A 543-nucleotide genomic window follows, 5' to 3' on the forward strand; every position below is an offset into this window, starting at 1 on the left:
AATCGCATACTTACCAAAGCCCCACCCAAGAAGAGGAACAGCAGGAGACAGTGGAACTTCATGGTGGTCGATACACACGGGCTCTAGAAATTATTGTTTGCATTATTGAAAGGCATGTTATCCAAATGCAAGCGGATGTCAGGGGCATTCTGATGCCACAGAAGGGTATAAGGCATAATTTTCAGAGACAGTCAATGAATTCGATGCATTTGGTCGGAGTGTTCACCACATTTTAACATTATAGAATATTTGTGGGCTTGTACATTACAATGAGGTAGTAAAGCAATAAAGAAAAAACAACAACAGAATTTGATTATTCATCTTTTCCATGTTTGTCAGAGTTCCATGCCAATATTTGTTATAACAATAAGATAAAGTAAATAAAACGAACATGCAGTAAAACCATTAAACACAACCAGACAACTGCATTCTCCGGTACTGAAACTGTCTAAATGGCCACACGAAAATAATGACATTTGGCAATTGATGAATTTTGGATGAAATATTCGAGCAAGCGAGCGAGACATCTTCAGTTTGGATGAT

General features: G+C 37.8%; 1 protein-coding gene across 1 annotated transcript in view; it reads right to left on the reverse strand.

Annotated features, from left to right (window-relative positions):
- LOC119588728 overlaps positions 1–543 on the reverse strand; it is a 12025-nt gene that overhangs the window by 6823 nt on the left and 4659 nt on the right. The window contains exon 2 of the mRNA XM_037937371.1: positions 15–83. Coding sequence (XP_037793299.1) covers positions 15–62 — 48 coding nt within the window. The 5' untranslated portion in view covers positions 63–83. The remainder of the gene's footprint in view (positions 1–14; positions 84–543) is intronic.

Source organism: Penaeus monodon, chromosome 24, assembly GCF_015228065.2.
Source record: "Penaeus monodon isolate SGIC_2016 chromosome 24, NSTDA_Pmon_1, whole genome shotgun sequence".
Lineage (NCBI taxonomy): Eukaryota > Metazoa > Arthropoda > Malacostraca > Decapoda > Penaeidae > Penaeus > Penaeus monodon.